At 59.3% G+C, this 832-nt stretch overlaps 1 protein-coding gene across 1 annotated transcript in view; it reads left to right on the top strand.

Annotated features, from left to right (window-relative positions):
• The window catches only part of EMH_0001880 (uncharacterized protein), a gene marked incomplete at both ends in the record, with an annotated part of 2,512 nt that overhangs the window by 1,322 nt on the left and 358 nt on the right, over positions 1 to 832 (top strand). The window contains one exon of the mRNA XM_013495750.1: positions 147 to 832. Coding sequence (XP_013351204.1) covers positions 147 to 832 — 686 coding nt within the window. The remainder of the gene's footprint in view (positions 1 to 146) is intronic.

Genomic DNA, 832 nt, shown 5'->3' with positions numbered 1-832 from the left:
GTAAACGCAGGTGGCAAGGCGCCGCGATGAGTTGTTGCTTCGCAACCTGCTACTGCTGTAGGGTTTTGGGCTTTGGGTTTTGTGGGTTAGGGTTTAGGGTTTAGTGTTAGGGTGTAGGGTTTAAGGTTTAGGGTTTGTGCGTGTAGGTTGAGTTGCCGGCCTTTCGCCACCGCGTTCTGTACTGCGCCAAGCGGCGAAAGAAATTTGGGATAATTGAAATGCGGCGGCTTTGCTTCGACCGCCTGACAGCAGTAGGCACGGGTCCTGAAGAAGCAGCAGCAGCAGCAGCTGCTGCTGCTGCTGCTACTGCAAGTCCTGCTACAGAGACGACGATGACACCGGCACCGGCCCTTGCGACAGCAGCAGCAGCAGCAGCAGCAACTGCTGCAGCTGCTGCTGCCGATGCCCCGAACGGGTCGAAGAGTGACTCACGAGTCGGAGGAGGCGCGGAAGCCGCTGCTGCTGCTGCCGCAGCAGCTTCTGCTACTGTCCGTACTGCAACAGACCGTCTGTCCTCTCCATTCTGGTTGATGCTGAAGCACGTCCCCATGCTGCTGCCCCCAGCCCCTTGGACCTCCTACGGCAGCGGTGGCTACTTTATGCTGCGCACTGCCTTCGTGCGGAGTGTCTCCGACACAGACCCTGCCACCACCACCACCAGCAGCGATTGCAGCAGCAGCAAGGATTGCAGCAGCAGCAGCAGCACCGCAGCATCCACGGAAAGAATGCAAGACTCCGAGGAAATTCCAGCCGATACAGACGCTGCAACTTCACCTGGTGGCACAGCAGGCGGCAGCAGCAGCAGCACCAACAGCAGCAGCAGTAGCAACGG

Source organism: Eimeria mitis, genomic scaffold (assembly GCF_000499745.2).
Source record: "Eimeria mitis Houghton genomic scaffold, Emh_scaff173, whole genome shotgun sequence".
In the NCBI taxonomy this organism is placed as follows: Eukaryota; Apicomplexa; class Conoidasida; order Eucoccidiorida; family Eimeriidae; genus Eimeria; species Eimeria mitis.
Note: the sequence above shows the minus strand (reverse complement) of the source record. Positions and strands in the feature narration are given on the sequence as shown.